The sequence below is a fragment of the Delphinus delphis genome, chromosome 16 (genome assembly GCF_949987515.2).
Source record: "Delphinus delphis chromosome 16, mDelDel1.2, whole genome shotgun sequence".
NCBI classification, from domain to species: Eukaryota; Metazoa; Chordata; class Mammalia; order Artiodactyla; family Delphinidae; genus Delphinus; species Delphinus delphis.
In genome coordinates, this window is record NC_082698.1 from 79,505,587 (window position 1) to 79,523,609 (window position 18,023).

The 18,023-nt window shown below is 41.9% G+C and overlaps 1 protein-coding gene across 1 annotated transcript in view; it reads left to right on the forward strand.

The window, feature by feature from the left end:
- TARBP1 (TAR (HIV-1) RNA binding protein 1) overlaps positions 1-18,023 on the forward strand; it is a 62,701-nt gene that overhangs the window by 34,544 nt on the left and 10,134 nt on the right. The window contains exons 13-23 of the mRNA XM_060035050.1: positions 3,625-3,734; positions 6,207-6,368; positions 8,545-8,732; positions 9,162-9,423; positions 9,529-9,717; positions 11,082-11,263; positions 11,440-11,511; positions 13,348-13,468; positions 14,361-14,471; positions 15,343-15,492; positions 17,256-17,342. Coding sequence (XP_059891033.1) covers positions 3,625-3,734; positions 6,207-6,368; positions 8,545-8,732; positions 9,162-9,423; positions 9,529-9,717; positions 11,082-11,263; positions 11,440-11,511; positions 13,348-13,468; positions 14,361-14,471; positions 15,343-15,492; positions 17,256-17,342 — 1,634 coding nt within the window. The remainder of the gene's footprint in view (positions 1-3,624; positions 3,735-6,206; positions 6,369-8,544; positions 8,733-9,161; positions 9,424-9,528; positions 9,718-11,081; positions 11,264-11,439; positions 11,512-13,347; positions 13,469-14,360; positions 14,472-15,342; positions 15,493-17,255; positions 17,343-18,023) is intronic.

The window sequence follows — 18,023 nt, forward strand, 5'->3', positions numbered from 1 at the left end:
ACATGGTATATCTCTCCATCTGTTTGTGTCATCTTTAATTTTTTTCATCAGTGTCTTATAGTTTTCTGCATACAGATCTTTTGTCTCCTTAGATAGGTTTATTCCTAGGTATTTTCTTTTTGTTGCAGTGGTAAATGGGAGTGTCTGTACTAGAGGATTAAATTATACACTTTTAATGGGTGAATTGTAAGATATGTGATTTATAGCTCCATAATTTATTGACCGTATTTATGTGGATCTGTTTCTGGATTCTTTTGATCTGTATTTTTAGCCCTTTGCCAATACTGTACTGTTTTGGTTACTGTAGATTTACAGTAAGTCCCTAAATAGATATTGTGATTCTTTCAAATTTATTCTTCTTTGTCAAAAATATTTCTAGCTATTCTAGCTCCTTTGCCTTTCAATATAAACTTTATAATCAGCTTGTTTGCATTTACCGAAAAAAAAAAATCCTGCTGGAATTGATTGGAATTGCATTAAGTCTGCAGATCAGTTTTTTTAGGATTGCTTGCTTTATTATATTGAGGCTTCTAATTCATGAATATGGTACGTCTCTTGATTTATTTAGGCTGTCTTTTATTTCTTTCATCAGAGTTTTTTAGCTCTCAGCATATAGATCCTGTGCAGGTTTTGTTAGATTTATATCTTTTGGAGGAAGATTATTGTAAATGATATATTTTAAAATGTTTTGGCTTTCAATTGTGCATTGCTAGTATACAGAAATGTGATTGATTTTTGTGTGTTGACCTTGTATCCTGTAACCTTGCTGAAGCACTTATTAGTTGTAGCAGTTTTTTCAATAGGTCCTTGGGACTTTTTGGTAGACAGTGGTGTCATTTGTGAATGAGGACAGTTGTATTTGTAGAGTTGTGCGTAGTGCTCCCTTATGCTTTAAATGCCTGCAGGATCTGGGGTCTGATATAATTCCTTTCTAACCCCTGATAGTGGCAGTGCTCTCTCTCTGTCTCTCTAAGACTGGCTAGTGGTTTATCAATTTGATTGACCTTTCCAAGGAACCAACTTTTGGTTTCATTGAATTTTCTCTGTTGATTTTTCTCTTTTCAATTTCATTGATTTCTGGGTTTTTATGTTTACGTCTGTGCTTACTTTTGGTTTATTTTGCCTTGTTATTGACATTTAGGTGGAAGCTTAGGTCACTGATTTTAGATCTGTCTTCTTTTTTAAAATGACATTTAGATTTTCTTAAGTTTTGTTGTAACTGCATCCCACAAATTTTGGTATATTGTATTTTCAGTTAAGAATATATTTTTTTGGAGACTTTTCTCTTTTACCCGTGAATTATTTGCAAATGTATTTAGAGATTTTTCTGTTGTCTTTCTGTTATTGCTTTTTCTTTTTTTTTTGGCGGTACGCGGGCCTCTCACTGTTGTGGCCTCTCCCGTTGCGGAGCGCAGGCTCAGCGACCATGGCTCACGGGCCCAGCCGCTCCACAGCATGTGGGATCTTCCCAGACCGGGGCACGAACCCGCGTCCCCTGCATCGGCAGGTGGACTCTCAACCACTGCGCCACCAGGGAAGCCCTCTGTTATTGCTTTTTAATTTAATTCTGTTCTAGTCAAAAGAGCATACTTTGTACAATTTCAACTTTTAAAAAATTGTTAAGGTTTCTTTAATGATCTAGGTATGGTTTATTTTGGTGACTATTCCACGTACACTTGAAAAGAGTATGTGTTCTGCTGTCGTTGGGGGGAGTGTTCTATAAATGTCAGTTGTATTCAAGAGCTTCGTGGTGTTTTTCAGGTTTGTATTCTTGCTGATTTTAGGATGGTTGAACCCCACTATAATTATGGACTAATCTCTTACTCTAGGGATTATAATGTACATACTTTTTACAGTCGGCTTAGAATTAATATTTTGCCACTTAAAATTAACATAGAAATGTTACTACCTTATGGGTCCCTTAACCTCCTCCCCCCCATTTATTACAGATATCTTACATTTACTCTTGTTGAAAATCCTACTGGACAATGTTGTGTTTTTTGCTGTCAACCATCAAACACATTTTAAAGACTCAAGAGAAGAGTCTGTTGTATTTACTAAGATATTCACGGTTTCTTTTGCTCTTTCATCCCTGCCGTTCCATGTTTTCCTGTGGCGTTGTATACCGTTTGTTCGAAAAATGTCTTTTAATATTGCTTTTGTAGCAAGTTTCTTGGCAATGAATTCTCATGGTTTCCCTTCCTCTGAGAATGTCTTGATTTTGCCTTCTGAGTAATATTTTTGTTGGATATAAAATTCTGGTCTGATGGGTCTTTCCTTTCAGCAATTTAAAAGTGTTCCATTTGCTTCTGGCCTCCATGGTTTCTCAGTAGAACTCTGTAGTCCTTCACATTGTTTTTCCCCCCAGGTAATAAGTTGTTTCTCTGTGCTTTCAAGATTGTTTCTTCATTTTCGGTTGTCAGCAGTTTGGCTATACCGTGTCTGATTGCATATTTTATTGATTTGTTTTCAAGCCCACTGATTCTTTTCTCTTGCCTCTCCTTTCTATTAAACCCATCCAGTTGAGTTTTTAAATTTTCAGTTATTGTACGTTCAGTGATAAAAATCTCTGTTTGGTTTTTGTGTATATCTTCTCTTGCTTTCTTGAGACTTTCTGGTTTTCCATTTGTTTCAAGAGTGTGTGTTGATTGATTGTTGAAGCATTTTTTAATAGCTGCTTTAAAGTCTTGGTCAGGTTATTCTTAAATCACCATCATCTTGGTGTTTTCATTCGTAGATTCTTTTCCCATGTGAGATAGGGAATAGCTCACGCTTCATATACCCAGTTATTTCCGATTGTATCCTAGATATTTTGAATATTGTGTTGTGAGACCCTGGATCTTGGTCAGATCCTGAGACAGTGTTGATATTTTTGTGTAACAGACAGTCAGCCTGGCTTGGTTTAGGCCTCAATTCCTGATGTTCCGGCTTTTGTGGGTGCTGGTTCCACAGTTTTGTTTTCATGTCCTTTGCAATGCTATCTTGACCTGTGCCCCATGTGTTCCATCTGATGGTCAGGCTGGGACCTGTCCAGTTGTCTGTTAGCTCCGTTCTGAAAGTCTTCGACGTGCTGAATAGTATCACATCCAGGCCTAGCAGTTCAGGGGTGAGCCCAGCACTTGCTGGGGCCATTTTCCTGAGCGCCTCCCTCTCTGGACTCTCCTAAGTGCTCACCGTTCGGTTCTCTGAGATTCTCCTTTTTCATTCCCTGCCCAGAAGGTGGGCGCCCAGTCTGCTGCCCGCTTTCTTGACTGCTCTGCCACCTGGGTCCAGTGTGTAGGAGGACAGGCGCAAACTCACCTCTGTTCAGGGTTACTTCTTTCTGAATCCATCTGCTGCTTTGTGCCTTTCAGAGTCTTCAAACAGCTGTTTTGAGTATTCCCTCCAGGTTTTGTAGCTGAATTCAGTGAGAGAGGACAGTGTGTCTTTGTTGCATCTTATCCAGAACTAAAACGCCTAAACGATTTTTAAGATTAATTGTAGAGGTCCCCATGGTATCAATGACTATTCTATTGTTAGAATTCATTTTTGGTAAGTGATTCATGTCTATGCTTAACATAGGTGAGCTTTTACTAGACCGCCGTGTGTACTTTGTACCAAATAAACTTATTTCTCTCCTTTTAGTTGCGCATACAGACGAGGTGTTTCCTCTCCTTCAGAACTTTGTCATGTCTACCACGGAGAGTGTTTCGGAATTTATTCTCAGAAGACTTACTATGAAGGAACTAAGTAGGGTATGTATGTATGGGAGTAACTTTTCAGTCTTTTCATCAATATTTTGAGTGAGTACTGACTGGCAGGCACTGTATTAAGTTGAAAATTAACGTGATAGTTTCTCAAAAAGCGGCCTTTGGGAGCAGAAAAAGATATAAGCTTTAGGGCTTCCCTGGTGGCGCAGTGGTTGAGAGTCCGCCTGCCGATGCAGGGGACGCAGGCTCGTGCCCTGGTCCGGGAAGATCCCACATGCCGCGGAGCGGCTGGGCCCTGCGCGTCCGGAGCCTGTGCTCCGCAACGGGAGAGGCTGGGCGGTGAGAGGCCCGCGTACCGCAAAAAAAAAAAAAAAAAAAAAAGGGAAAGGTTAATGTGATTTTATCCTTCAGATGGAAAGATTTTTTAAAGTAAACTCATTATATAATAGTTTAAAATTATTTTGAAAAATCCACTCTTTCATACATTAGGTATTAGAATTCCCAATTAAGCACATTTGTTTGGTAGCTTATTAGAGTTTAATAAAAATCTCTTCCCCCATTTTCCTTCCCCTCAGCAGCGTGATGGTCAGTATCTAACAACTGGCTCTTGGGGGAAAAGCCCTGATTTGTAGTGTTTATTCGTTCCTGTGGTTGATTTCAAGCTACCCGCACGGGGCCATGAATCAGGGAGAGATGAACCGTCCCCCTCACTTCACAGAGGAAACAGCAGCCTTGGCCGGCGTCGCCCCCGCTTCAGACTGCCCGGTGTCTGCCTCACCCACCCCTGAATCCATCCTCCCTGCCTTCCCTCCCTGACAGGAGAGGAAGGTGGTCTGGACCTCATCCCCTCCCATTTGCTCAGCGACTTTACCCTGTTGGTCAGCCTCTCTCTTTCTTGTATTTCTCACCTCTCCTTTCCTCCTGGATTCTTTCCGTGAGGAAAGAGAGAGGCTGATTAACAGGGTAAAGTAAGGGGTAAGGGTCCCTCATCTAACAAGGACCCGCTCAGTTCCGCGTTCCTTCTGGTGCCCTGTTTCCTTCCCTTTGTGAGCTGGTCTGTAAACAGACCCCTCAGCTCCTGTGAGTAGAAGTGGCTCCTTTGTCCTGCACCTGGCGATGCTTTTCAGACCACGTTTCTCTTGACCCCCTCAGCCCCAGTGGACACTGTTGACGCCTCCGCCTTGAGACGCTGGCGTTTATGACATCATCCTCCTGCTGTTTCCCCTCCCTCTGGCCGTTACTCCCACGAATGTCCATTCTCTGCGGCGTAGCCTTGGAAGTCAGAGTTTCTCAGGTTGGCCCGGGCCCCTCCTTTTCTCATTCTCTCCCGTCTAGGTGACCTCACCGGCATCCCCAGCTTTAGTTATGCCAGGGCCCGTCACATTGCTTTCTACCTCAGACTGACCTTCTGAGGTGAACGCCCATTCAGCGAGTTGCTGTTTGACAACTCAGGTTGAATTTCCCCCATATACGCTGTTTAAAACTGAACTCCTTATCGTTCCTGCAGGAGGTTATCCGCCTTCCCCCGCCCCAGGTTCCCTTCTCGGTGGATGTACATGATCCAGCCGGTTTCTTCAAGCCTAAAACTTGGGAATCCTGGCAGCTTTATCCCTCACGCTCACCCCCTGTGTTCAGTCTTGGCACCAAGCGCTGGCGTTGTTTCCTTCTCTCTGCGTTGTATCCTAGAGCTCGGCAAAGCGCCTGGCATCTAAGCGTTGCTCGGTAAAAACTGCTACACTGCATGAATTCTGTGCTTCCTGTGTGCCACGGAAGCCTGAGGATAGAGGGATTGGCACAGTGATAATAAGCAAGGCTACCACTCAGGGCCAGTTCCTTCAGAATGCTTTCTCTCTTAATTCTTTCAACAAAAACCCTGTGACGGAGAGATACTACCCTCCCCATTTTACGGGTAAGGAATCTGAGGCCCAAAGAGGTTAGGTCTCTTGCAGTAGGTCACAGCTGGTGATGACAGAGCTGGACCGAACCCAGTCTGCCTGTGTCTGTGAGTCGAGAAGCCCTGCCTTTAATTCTGTCCCCTTCCCTGCCCCCCATCCAGCTTACTAGCTCTGACATGCCGGGTAAGTTGTTTAACCTCTCTGAACTTCGGAAAGTGGGACAGTGACCATTCCTCGTGAGAATGGAGTATTACAACTGCCTGAAGCAGAGGAAGTGGCAGTGGCAGTTGCTATACTTGTTACTGTGATTATTTATGATGTGTTAGCCTGGGATGCAAGAATTGGTAGAACATAGTTTCTGCCTTCCAGGGTCTCATAATCAAGGTGGGGAGCCAGCCGAGTAAGTCGCGCTGATTGCAGAGTCACCGTCTAAGCACAGAGGAGGACGTGCTTAGCTCTGCCTGGGGAGTTGATGGAAGGCTTCCTGGAAGAGATGACTTCTCCTCTCATCAGTGTCGTCTTTCAGTACTTTTAGATAAACTAATTTATTTCCTGCCTAAACTCTCATAGCTTTGTGAAAATCATGAACCTTGCTTGTTAAGTGTTTTATTGTTTCTCTTAGGTTTCAGATCTGGAACGTTGCCATTTGTACCTGATGGTATTAACTGAACTTATAAATCTCCACTTGAAGGTTGGATGGAAAAGAGGCAACCCTATTTGGAGAGTTATTTCTCCTTTGAAGAACGCATCCATTCGGCATCTTCAAGAGATGGACCGTGGACAGGTAATCCTCTTTGCTTCAAGGCTTGTAATTATGTTGAGTAAGGCATACACAGAATACATATTTGACTGTTGGACAATATTTTGATACATAAAAAGCATCTGCTGAAATTTAATTTTGAAAACAATATCCCTCGTTCATCATATTTGATGAAGATTGGGACTCCTGTCGTAATATTAGGTACATAATAAAGGTGTGGTGACTGCAATCGTAAAATCGTTTAGATACAGATAGTGGATATTCACTAGGTCTTTTGCCTGGGTACCAGTAAGGGACATTTTGATGTGTCCAAATTCACCAGTCCAGTGTCCAGAGCCTCCATGCTTGGATTTCTACCTCATTTTCTAGCCCAGTTCACAGCATCTCCCCTTCCTTTCCACAGAGCCCCCTATGCTGCAGTCACGCTAGGCCACCATAGGGAGCTTCACAGATCACAGCACATGCCATATCCTGCCTCATCTGGGCTTTCATCGTGTCTCGTCCTTCCACTGAGAACGCCCTCCCCTCAACATACACTTGTCAGTATCTGGTGCTTCCTTTTCGTCCCAGCTCAAGTTACATTTTCTCTTAAATGAAATTTGATCAGTGTCTCATTCTTTTCTTCATTTACCTGTTGCTCTTTATGCCTCCATTTTTGTGTTTTTTTCCATCTTACTTGTTTTTGGAATAATTTATGTATATATGTCTTCTCCACTAGATTTCAGTACCTAGAGGCATTTCTGAAACATGATATAATAAGGCATAGTGATTATGAGCACAGGCTTTGGAGTTAGACTTCCTGGTTCTGAATCCTGGCTTTATCTTTACTGGCTGTGTGACCTTGGGGAACTTACTTAACCTCTCTGTGCTTCATTTACTGCACCTGCGAAATAAGGGTTATAAGGTTGATGTGAGAATTAAAGCAAGCTCATGCATGGTGAACCTTTAGAACAGCGCCTGGCACATAGAGAGTCCTCAGTAAATGTTCGCTGTTTTCCCTTAACACACACGGTAAGGGTTTTAAAAATTTGAGCTGAATCCTAGTCTAGTCTGGGCTGCTAATTAAAATAGCTACTTGATTGCTTTAATAATCTGATTTTTAAAGTAGTTTTCGAGAACCGTATTAAAAGAAAATTATAAGGAGAACCGATGAATATTTCAGCATCCTGTCTACCGCATATTAGTGGATTAGTGGATTAGCGTTGCAAAAAGACACTGTGAGTTTTGAATGTAGACCAGAATTGTGAACCATACCACAGTGATTTTTAAAGACTGGCTTAGTCTCTACTAATTCACTGAATTCCTTTAAGGTTAATAGGGAACGTATTGGCTCAAAAGTAGCCCTGAATTTTATTTCCTGTATTGGCAGTGTTGCTAAGTAACATTCATCTGCAGAGATACTTGATTTTCTGTGGTGGTGGTGAGGGAAGGTATGAAATCAGTAGTAGAAGGTTCCTTTCTGGAGAGATGTTACTGGTGGGCGGTATTTGGCAGAACTGCTTTGGTCTCTCAGGGAAGTATTTTCCCTATCTAGGTCCTTATCTGCACTCCTGGCTCCTTGGTTGAGATTATTGACTTTCTCTCTGTAAGAACAAAGCCAGGCTGTCTTGGTTTCCTCCTTTCTGCTGCTCCCGGTAGAGTTCCAAGTGCTTTACGTGAAATAACCGATTTGTTTAACCTTCACAATAATCCTGTGAAGTAGATTCTGTTACTGTCCCCATCTTACAGACGAGTAAACCAGGGTGTAGTGTGTCCACAGTCAGCTGGTGGTAAGTGCAGAGCCAGGGTCCAGACCCAGGCCACGTGGTTCGAGTCCAGCCCTTAACTGCTGTGCTGTGTCGCCAGAAGCAGCGTGCAGCCGACTGAAGGAGGTGTTTATAGATATGCCAGGAGTCTTTTTTTTTTTTTTAAGTCTACTTTAGCCAAACAGCTGAAATAAGACTCACCCATAGGAACTTTGTGTCCAAGTTGTCTTGTAGTCTGAATCGCTGAATTTTTATTGCCACTTTGTTTGCCACCAGGTCTGTACAGAAATGGTAAAGAGTGACGTACATTGGATTTCCTTTTATTTCCTCTGATATTCAGTAGCAGGCACAAAGAGGGGAAGGAGGGCGTGAGATTCCCATAGACTGGGAGCTCAGGTCCTTATTGGTTAGGATTTGCTTACGTTCAATAAAAGATTGTCCCATTTGCTCCCCAGGAACCGACACTGGGTAGACAGATTCAGAGAGTCGTTAGTATGGCTGCCTTGGCCATGGTGTGTGAGGCCATTGACCAGAAGCCAGAGCTACAGCTGGACTCTCGGGATGCGGGAGCCACGGAAAGGTTCCTCTCCTCTCTCCAGCTCAATCAGACGCTGCAGAAGCCCCACGCAGAGGAGGACAGCAGGTGTGTTCACCCCTTGGAGAGAAGCATATACGTGAAAGGCATCTTTTTTGCTCGTGTTTAAAAATCCATTTTTGTTTGAGTCATTGAGATAATTAGTGACTGCTCAACCTTACGTAGAGGGTCATGGAAGCTTCGAGATGAGGCTTCATTCAGGATAACATATCATCAAATTATTCATCCCTGTTACTGGAAACCCATTAACTTTTCTGCATTTAGTTTTCAGTGAATCATTTAAAGTGAGTGCAAGTACCTACTTTCAGTGTAGTTAGGAAATTGAGGTTTGTGTTGTTTCCTTGTTTATTGGTAGACAGGATATTTAATAATGACTGTTTAATTTCTCCCCTTGTAAGGGTAGTGTACTACCACACGCAAAAGAAATTGAGACAGACTCCAAGAAGGATGGGGTAGTGACTTTATTTTTTGTCTCAGTTTTTTTGAAGAGTCATCATCTTCCCAAGGATGGGGGAAGATAGTTGCACAATATATTCACGATCAGTGGGTCTGCCTCTCTTTCTTGTTGAAAAAATATCACACCCTTATACCAGCCTCAGAGGACGAAATTCTGGAACCCATTCTACCTGCTGTTCAAATGCCAATAAGGACTTTGCAGTCGGCACTAGAAGCCCTCACAATTCTTCCTTCTGATCAAGTTTTACCTGTGTTCCACTGCATGAAAATTTTGGTTCCCAAGGTAAGATACAGTGAGACCGGAATTAAAGAATAACCATAAGAACAGACCATCAGTTTCTGAAATGGTGATAATTATGTATTTCTTTTTTTTTTTTTTCCCTACCAGCTTCTGACCTCCTCTGAATCTCTCTGCATAGTGTCTTTTGACATGGCTTGGAAAATCATAGCTTCTTTAAGCAACACTCAGCTGATATTCTGGTCTAACTTAAAAGCTTTTGTTCAGTTTGTTTTTGATCCCAAAGTTCTTACCATTGCTGCCAAAATCAAGGGCCAGGCATATTTCAAAATCAAAGAGGTAACTTTTTTTAAAATTGGGATTAAAAAACATGTAACATAAGATGTGGCATCTTAACCATTTTTAAGTGTACTGTTCAGTAGTGTTAACTATTATTTACATAATTGTGAAAGACCCCCAGAACTTTTTCATCTTGTGGAACTGAAGCTCTGTCCCCATTAAGCATCTCCCCTTTCCCCACCCCGCCTTCCAGCCCCTGGCAAGCACCGTTCTACTTTATGTCTGTGAATCTGATGATTTTAGAAAAAAGAGGGAACTTTTTGTTTTCATTTTAATTTGTGTGACCTGTAGCACATGAAGAAGTAGTTATATTTGTAATTACATATTAGATTCGTTATTTATTTATTCAGTCAGTAAATATTTTGAACCTTCTTCAGTGTCATGAGTAAGAACAAAATCTGCTAGATGTAAAGAAGCAGGTGCACAGCGGTAGCCCATGAACCACACCTGCCTTACAAACATATTTGGTTCATATAATAAAATTAAAATCTTTTGAATTAGTTGCCAGCTTTTAAGGATTGGGAACTTTGCATGAAAATCTGTATTTCCTCTTCTCTTGGAAAATTGTATGATCTGGTAACGCTGGTCATTCCTACGTGACAGCAGTGTCCCGGCGGTCACTGGTCCCTGGCCCGTCCAGGTGGGGCACACCCTTTCTGTTGCTCCACTCCAGACCGTGGCTTGATTTCTCCTGGACCCTGAGGGCAAACGTCACGTGCCATTTGCCAGTGCCTCTGTGCGGTTGCTTTTCTTGTTCAAGGAAATATTTCTCTGGATATAACCTATCCAAAGGTCTTTCTGGTTTCTGGAGGCATTTGTGTTTACAGTCACGGATACGTAGTAGGGAACATAAGGTGATGGAATTACATCATGCCTCAGATTCACATACGCTCCTTATCCAAAGGGGCAGATGGAAAATAAATCCATTTATTACCCTGCCGTCTCTGCGTCCTTTCCTGACCCACGGTACACACTGAGAGAGGGGGGCCTCTTTTGTTCTGAGGAAAGGGAGGCCCCTGGCAAGTGCAAAGAAAACTGAAAATGTCAAGGGTGGGGCGTTTTTTCTCCCTCTCACTCCCTATCACTGTGGGCAGTTGTTCCTCTGGGATAGTTCTGGGTGAATATCAGTATCAGTAAAATTTTATTTATTTTTAGTATTAAATGAAAAATTAGCATTCTGTGATTGGTTCGCATCGTGCAAACAGGGAAGAGTTTTTAATTTTTTAGACTCTGTTTATGGTTATGTTGAAACTATCATTTGAAGGCATTCAAGTAACAGTTGTTAGCAACATGAATTTTTTTTTCTCTTTTTTGAAAAAACTTAATTGGTCAAAGGATAAAGGAACTATTGTATTTCATTCCAGATTATGTACAGGATAATTGAAATGTCTGCTATAAAAACTGGAGTCTTCAATGTATTGATCAGTTATTGCTGCAAATCTTGGATCGTTTCTGCTTCAAATGTGTCTTTATCTACTGCTAAAAATTACAGCGAACTTGTCCTTGAGGCGTGTATATTTGGAACGGTGTTTCGGCGTGATCAAAGGTAAAAGATGCCATTATTTCAGCCTCACGTAACTTATATTAAGTGTCTATTTGGGTAGAATTGTATCTTTATTTTAAGGCTTTCAGTTAGAAGAATATTGATTAATTTTTAATTTGGGACTTTAATTTTTTTCTTCTAAAACTTGTTGTTCTTTGTCACATGTGTTTTATGGAAAGACTTATTCAGGATGTACAGACCTTCATAGAAAATCTTGGGCATGAGTGTGCAGCGAACACAGTTATTGAAAAGTAAGTATGGTGGGTCCTCCATATCTTGATATAAATGCGGCATTCAAAACATAACATCACATGAGAAACATTCTGTATAAGATATTGCATGAGCCTTCCAAATTGTGTTAGAAATTATATTGCCTTGCTAATATATTTTCTTCAGATCTGTCACTATTTACTGAAATATGATAAACTTTAAAAAACTTTAGTGTGGGGCTTCCCTGGTGGCGCAGTGGTTGAGAGTCCGCCTGCCGATGCAGGGGACACGGGTTCATGCCACGGTCCGGGAGGATCCCACATGCCGCGGAGCGGCTGGGCCCGTGAGCCATGGCCGCTGAGCCTGCGCGTCCGGAGCCTGTGCTCCGCAACGGGAGAGGCCACAGCAGTGAGAGGCCCGCGTACCACCAAAAAAAAAAAAAAATTTAGTGCCAACTCCAGCATAAATAAGGAAATAACTGTGGGGAATATGCAATCCCTATCCCTCTTCTTTATTTGGGTGGAGGGGTGATCATCAGTGCACATAGTTTATTTTTTTTTTGGCTAAAATCCACTATTTAACAAGTCACTATGCTCACGCAAAAATAAAATTACTGTTGGAATAGGCCCTAAAGTTTTGATGTCTGGGATAAGCCTATTCTTATCTAACCGCTGAAATAATTTTTTTGGAGCTTTTTTAAAAGCTTTTATTTTCTCACATAATTTTCAAAACTTTGCGCATAAGTGTTTATGAAGAAGATAATAAATTGTGTTGTCATGATTCACTTTGATTTTAGAGTTTAGGACAACAAATGACAGTTGTGTACAGTTACCACAAAGTTTATTATTCGAAGAGTCATAGCTATGTTTTAAATCTGCCACTCTTCATTAAATATATACATTTTTCCTTGTTAATTATTTTAATTTTTTGTTTTCTTGGCTGGTTATAGTATTAACAATAAGTGACATTTATTTAGTTGACGTTTCCAGAATATTTTGATTTCTACTAGACAGATATTGTTAAATTAAAATGACATTTATTCACATTATAGTCATTTTAATGAACCTGGAAATAATGAACAATTTCAGTGAATTTATTTTTCCCCATTTGGATACTGAAAATGCTGGGATGCTCAGCACATACAGTGAGTGCTCTCTGAGTTTGCCCTTCGCTTAGAGACGTGCACTTAGAGTGCACGGTGACGACAGCATCGAGGTGTTGGTGTGTGTTCTTGCCCCTGAGCAGGAGGTGTCTGTGGTCCTCTTCCAGGAACAGTGTCATGAGCTGTGATCTGTTTTGTCCACAGATAAGGTATTATTGACCCAGTATCAGTAGCGTGTGCCTTGTTTTTCCAGAAGTCTGGGTGAATTTGTGCTCATTCAGACTTTGTGTACAGGATCTCCTGTTGATGTATTCGTTACCGTCCACTGTCTATCCTGATTTAAAATGCATTGTCAGGGGAGGGGGAAGGGTGAGCTGGGACAAAGCGAGAGAGTGGCATAGACACATATACACTACCAAACGTAAAATAGATAGCTAGTGGGAAGCAGCCACATAGCACAGGGAGATCAGCTGGGTGCTTTGTGACCACCTAGAGGGGTGGGATAGGGAGGGAGACGCAAGAGGGAAGAGATATGGAAACATATGTATATGTATAACTGATTCACTTTGTTATAAAGCAGAAACTAACACACCACTGTAAAGCAATTATACTCCAATAAAGATGTAAAAACATAATAATAAAATGCATTGTCATTAAATATGAAGCTCCTTAATTTTAGAAAACTTTGGAAGGTTTTGATATTTTGAAATTAATATCTAATGTATTTTTTAATTTTGAAAATGTATTAACATAACTATCATTTTATATTTTTTAGTACTAAAAGAGAGGACCATTACGTGAGAATTTGTGCTGTCAAGTTCCTGTGTTTATTAGATGACTCAAATATGTCTCATAAGTTGTTTATGGAAGATCTTGCAATCAAGCTATTAGAAAAAGTAAATATGCTTTATTTTTACCTTAAAGTATCTTAACCTAGCAGTTCAAGCACTCGCAGTGACGTACCAGAAGTAAACCTGCCAATTGGCTGAAGTTAGACAGCACAGGCCGTGAAAGCCGGGGAGAGCGCTGCTAACGTAGGAGGACTCTGTGCTGCTAACGTAGGAGGACTCTGTGCTGCCGTTGCCTTGTGTCTGGTGACGGCACTGTCCGTTTACTGAGGTGCCCCCGTCTCAGTGGTGTTTATATCAAATTGCAGATTCCATTATTCCAAACTTAACGCCATCAAGGGGCATTGTATTCCCTTGCTAATATATATTCTTCAGATCTGTCACTATTTACTAAAATACGATAAACTTAAAAAAACTTTTAGTGCAAAGTCCACCCCTGTGACCCCATGTCTCCCCCTTAACTGGGCACAAGGAAGGAGAAGTATATTTTCAGGTACTTTTTTTACTACGTAAATTTGTATGGTTCCTTTTCTAATTTTAAAAGCAGATACGTTTAGACTTCCTGGTGGCCCAGTGGTTAAGACTCCACGCTTCCAATGCGGTGGGGGGGGCATGGGTTCGATCCCTGGTCAGGCAACTAAGATCCCACATGCTGCACGGCGTGGCCCAGAAATAAAAATAAATAATTAAGTAAGAATAATAAAACTTTTTTTTAAAAAAAAGATAAGTTAAACAAAAGAACGAAATTCATTGTTTTGAAAGGAAACTTGGGAAAAGTATCATAAGAAAGTGTCTTTCTTATCCTTCTGCCTTTCAGAGTATAACAGGCTCCTATGCCCAGTTTATACTTTTTAAACTTGAAGTTGTCACTGATTTTATTTTCATTAATCACGAATTCAGTAGGTAATTTAATATTGGTCCCGCCCTCTCCCCCTCCAAGGACGAATTGGTGTCCAAGTCAAGAACTCGATACTATGTGAACTCTCAACAACACAGAGTGAAAAACCGAATATGGCAGACTCTGCTTGTACTTTTCCCCAGATTCGATCAGGTATGACATTTATTCCATTCGTACCTTTAAGCATAATGCTTTCATATGAATAAACTATGTAGTAGAAATTGTCATGTGCTACTTTAAAATTGAGAAAGTCGTCTGCTTAAAATTTATACTTTAGTTCTTAAAATTGAAGTTTATTCAGAAGTTTTTTTAATAGAATACTAAGGCAATTAGGTGTTGTAGAAATAAATTGGAAACTGATTTACATGGCCCCATTTAATATATTTTTCCCCTCAGTATTTTATTGTCATATTTTAGCTCTTTAAAGACTCATATGCCACGATAAAACTTTAAGCTGTTTTTTTAATAGTGACTATTTCTTAATTAAAATTAGTAACCATTTTCAAAGTTGATAAGGAGTAGATTTTAATTTTTCCCACCACAGAAGAGAAATCACTATGGGACATGATAGAGACTAGTGCTGCTAAGGTGGTAGTCATAATGCGACATATAAATGTATCATCACAAAGTGAGAGAGTGGCACTGAGATATATACACTATCAAACGTAAAATAGATAGCTAGTGGGAAGCAGCTGCACAGCACAGGGAGATCAGCTCGGTGCTTTGTGACCACCTAGAGGGGTGGGATAGGGAGGGTGGGAGGGAGGGAGACGCAAGAGGGAAGAGATATGGGGACATAGGTATATGTATATGTATAGCTGATTCACTTTGTTATAAAGCAGAAACTAACACACCAATGTAAAGCAATTCTACTCCAATAAAGATGTTTAAAAAATAAATAAATTATCATCACATCATGTTGTACACCTAAACTTATACATTATATGTCAGTGCTATCTCAATAAAAATACATTTTTTAAAATTAATAACTAACAGTTTAATTTGTGTGCTTTATTTTTCTCAGAATTTCTTGAATAGAATTACTGACAAGATTTTCCAGGCTGGTTTCATCAATAATCAAGCGTCCATAAAATATTTTATAGAATGGATTATTATACTGATTCTTCATAAATTCCCTCAATTTCTTCCGAAGTTCTGGGACTGTTTTTCTTACGTAAGTAAAGGAGGTTTTTCATAATTTTTTTTAATGAAGAAAAGATCTTAGCTATGCTGGGAGATTGTTTCACTTTAATAGTTTTCTGGCTGTCAGTTGCCCTGCCCCTGATGTACCGACACCCTAAATTGTGTTTTGCAGGATTTGAATTAATTTAGACAGAGACAGAAAGCCCTGGCGTTTATCTTGAGTATAGCATAATTTTTATTTGAGAGTTCTTCTGTTCCAACAAAACAAAGATGGAAAAGGTTTCTGTTGTTAAGGAGTAAGGGAAATAGGCGCCTTCTATATTTTTATTTACCAAGCAAAGTCTTTGTTTGATCTTAGAGATAAGAATGCTGAGGAATTGGGCACTTCCCTGGTGGTCCAGTGGTTAAGACTCCGTGCTTCCAATGCAGGGGTGCAGGTTCGATCCCTGGTTGGGGAACGAAGATCCCACATGCTGCAGAGTGCAGCCAAAAAGTAAAAAAAACAACAAAAGAAAAAAAGTGATCAGGTCGTCCACTTTCAGCCGTGCGTGGCCTGCAGATCTCACGTGGCCTGTGCCCTCTTCCCCATCCAGTCCGTGTGCCCCACGTCCCCACCTCTGCGGTCGAGTCATGGATGCATGCATGGGCTCAGTTTTCTGTTGCTGGAACATTCCAAAGGCCAGGGGTGTGAACAACACTCTATTTTTCCTGCTTCTGGATTGACAGGACCAGGCTGGGCTGTTGTGCATGTGGTGTCCACTGGGCTGGGACCTGCAAACGACTTCTTCGGCCACGTGCTTATCACCTTGGCTGCAGTAGTGGGGACAGCCGTGGTGCGGAGCACCACTGGTTCTGCAGCTGTGTGTGTGGTCGCTCAGGGTGCCGAGGACGAGCGTTCCAGGAGGACGCGCCCTGGTGAACCCGCACGTTCCCAGCCTCTGATCGCGTGCTGCTTATTGGCCAGGGCAGATGGTGTGACCAAGCCCCCCAGGGGGCGGGGCCCGCCTTAGGGCCTGATTACTGGACAGCTTGCTTCATCGGGGGCCCCCATTTGGCCGAGTACCGCCCTGACCTTTTCTGTTCTTTTTCCTTTCTGCCTGCATAACTGCTGCTCTTCCTTCAGATCGCAGTTCATGTGTCGTTTGTGTCGTCTTTTTTTTTTTTTTTTTTTGCGGTACGCGGGCCTCTCACTGTTGTGGCCTCTCCCATTGCGGAGCATAGGCTCCGGACGCGCAGGCTCAGCGGCCATGGCTCACGGGCCCAGCCGCTCCGCGGCATGTGGGATCTTCCCGGACCGGGGCACGAACCGGTGTCCCCCGCATCGGCAGGCAGACTCTCAACCACTGCGCCACCAGGGCAGCCCTCTTGAGGCTCTTTTTAAGCAGCTGCAGGGCCCCATTTAACCTCTGCTTCTCCCCTCCGCACGGGGGCCTTTGCCTCCCGCTTGCCTGTCTTGGTTCGTCTTGGTCATCTTCAGCTGTTCCCCCGCCCACCCCCGCTTTCTCCAGCCAGCCCTTCTCTCCCTGCAGTGAGCTCACCCTGGTCTCCCCCAGGTACTCCTCGCCTGAGTGGTTAGCGGCCGTGTGTCGGATGAGTGTTGTGCGTGCGGGCATTTGACTCTGGGACGTTCCTGTGCTTTCTCGCTTTTCCTCCTCTCCTCCCACCCAGGCCGTGGCTGCGTCGGGGAAGAGCCGGCCTCATGGCCCCGGCCCCAAGCATGCAGCCCGGCGCCTTGATGTGCACGGGCTCGCGGCAGCCTTGAGTGACTGTTTCGTGTATCTGATTTATTTTCAGGCCGAAGAAAACGTTAAAACAAGCATTTGTACGTTTTTATCAGTTTTGTCGCATTTGGACATCATTACTGAAAATATTCCAGAGAAGGTAGGTTTATATTGTTTATGAGAAGAGTTCAGACTTGACTGTCAAAATAGAACTTATACATTTGTGCTAACTGTTCTCATTTAGAGTAGTCCTTGTGTGTTTTGCAGTTTCTCCCCTTCCACTCCCCTCCTAATGGCACACGCACTTAGACACAAATGCACAATAAGGTGTTACCCATGGGCACACACACACTGAGATAACGCCTGAGCCCATGTTAAATCTCTAGACAAATTAATGGGCAACTTTTAATGATAGGACGCTTAACTTTATGCAAGTATTTACGTAAGATTATTTAAGTAAGACTTCCCTTATTGCATTTAACTGTTCCTTGGCTGGCAGAGTTATTTAACAAATGCTTGTACAAAGAAACTCATGGTCAGAGTATTAAAAGCCATTGTGTTATTGAAGGTTTATATAAAATGACTGTCATTATTCAGAGTGTGAAAGGCAGTTCTTCATCTTTCTCAGGTTTAAAGCATCTTCCCTAGATAAGTAGAGATCTTAGCTAATTCTGGTTAATCACTATGGCAACTGTGAAGAATTCAGGAAAACCTGCCGGTAAAGATTTAGAGCAAGATTCTATTTTATTGAATCTACATAGAGGGTACTTATATGTTGTAAATTCTGGGAGAAACTTCACACAGTCGACCCTCGGTCAACACAGGCGTTGGGAGTACCGAC